Source organism: Wasmannia auropunctata, unplaced genomic scaffold (genome assembly GCF_000956235.1).
Source record: "Wasmannia auropunctata unplaced genomic scaffold, wasmannia.A_1.0 LD272980.1, whole genome shotgun sequence".
NCBI lineage: Eukaryota > Metazoa > Arthropoda > Insecta > Hymenoptera > Formicidae > Wasmannia > Wasmannia auropunctata.
In genome coordinates this window covers 1-931 of record NW_012089910.1, presented here as the reverse complement: position 1 = coordinate 931, position 931 = coordinate 1, and the positions used below count along the sequence as shown (strand labels likewise).

The 931-nt window shown below is 44.1% G+C and overlaps 1 protein-coding gene across 1 annotated transcript; it reads right to left on the bottom strand.

Moving 5' to 3' along the window:
* Nucleotides 1-161: 161 nt before the first annotated feature.
* LOC105462009 (C-Jun-amino-terminal kinase-interacting protein 4-like) lies at nt 162-898 on the bottom strand (the record flags this gene model as incomplete). Its single annotated transcript, XM_011708530.1, has 3 exons — nt 162-251; nt 346-543; nt 616-898. Coding segments are annotated over 3 exons (571 nt in total), but the record flags the coding sequence as incomplete, so codon positions are not given.
* Between the last annotated feature and the right edge of the window lie 33 nt (nt 899-931).

Below are 931 nucleotides of genomic sequence, written 5' to 3'. Positions count from 1 at the left end.
AATTTTCGTATAACAGAAAAAATAATAATAAAAGTTTATTTCATCTTTTATAAGTTCGCATTTTTTTCGGAGTTCATTTAGGATTTGTAATTAAGACACCATACCTTATAAACCTTATAAAACCTTATAATACCTTATAAACATTACAAAAATTTGCTTACCAACTCTAAAATCGATGTAACCCTCACCACCAGAGAGAACGAGCATCGCAGGTTGCGTTCCGTCCGTCACCGCGCTCTGACCACCATGACCTGAGAAACAATTTGATTGAAAGTTATTATAATCTCTTGAGAAAAATTCCATATGAAAAAAATCAACAAACATGTAAATAATTGCGAAACTCACCAGGTACAGCGACGAACATTTTCACAGCGTCTCTGTGTCCGTGAAAACTGAGCTGCGCATGGGCCATGCTGCAGTAAGGTATAAAACTTCCCGGTGTGACGCCCCGTTCCGACGCGAAGATCCTAACGCCGACTCCCGGCGCGTCGCTTTTGTTGCTACCTGTCTGCGCTCTGGCTACCGCCATCGAGCCACCCGCACCTACAACACCCGGGTGTTACAGAGTTGGCGAGTTATCACTACGAAGACATCACGTGCCGTTTTTTCACTTACTTTCAGACAACGGTACCGAGATTATCACTCCGTTGCCAGTACCAATCCACAGCCGATTCGAGGAAATAAGCAGAGCGGTAATGCGAACAAAAGAGAATCCAAGCTTTCCCGTACCGAGCATCTTACTGACGTACGGTTCTATGTCAACGTCTTGAAGATGCTGGTAGGTGTGAGCATGATAGAGTCTTAACGTCGAGTCGAGTCTGATGCTGACCCACACACCGTCACCCAGCCACGCCAACTGTCGCACTTGAGATTCTCTGCGGGGATGTGCGTCTACTGTGCACTGTAAAATAGAAATTTCAATTTTATCAAT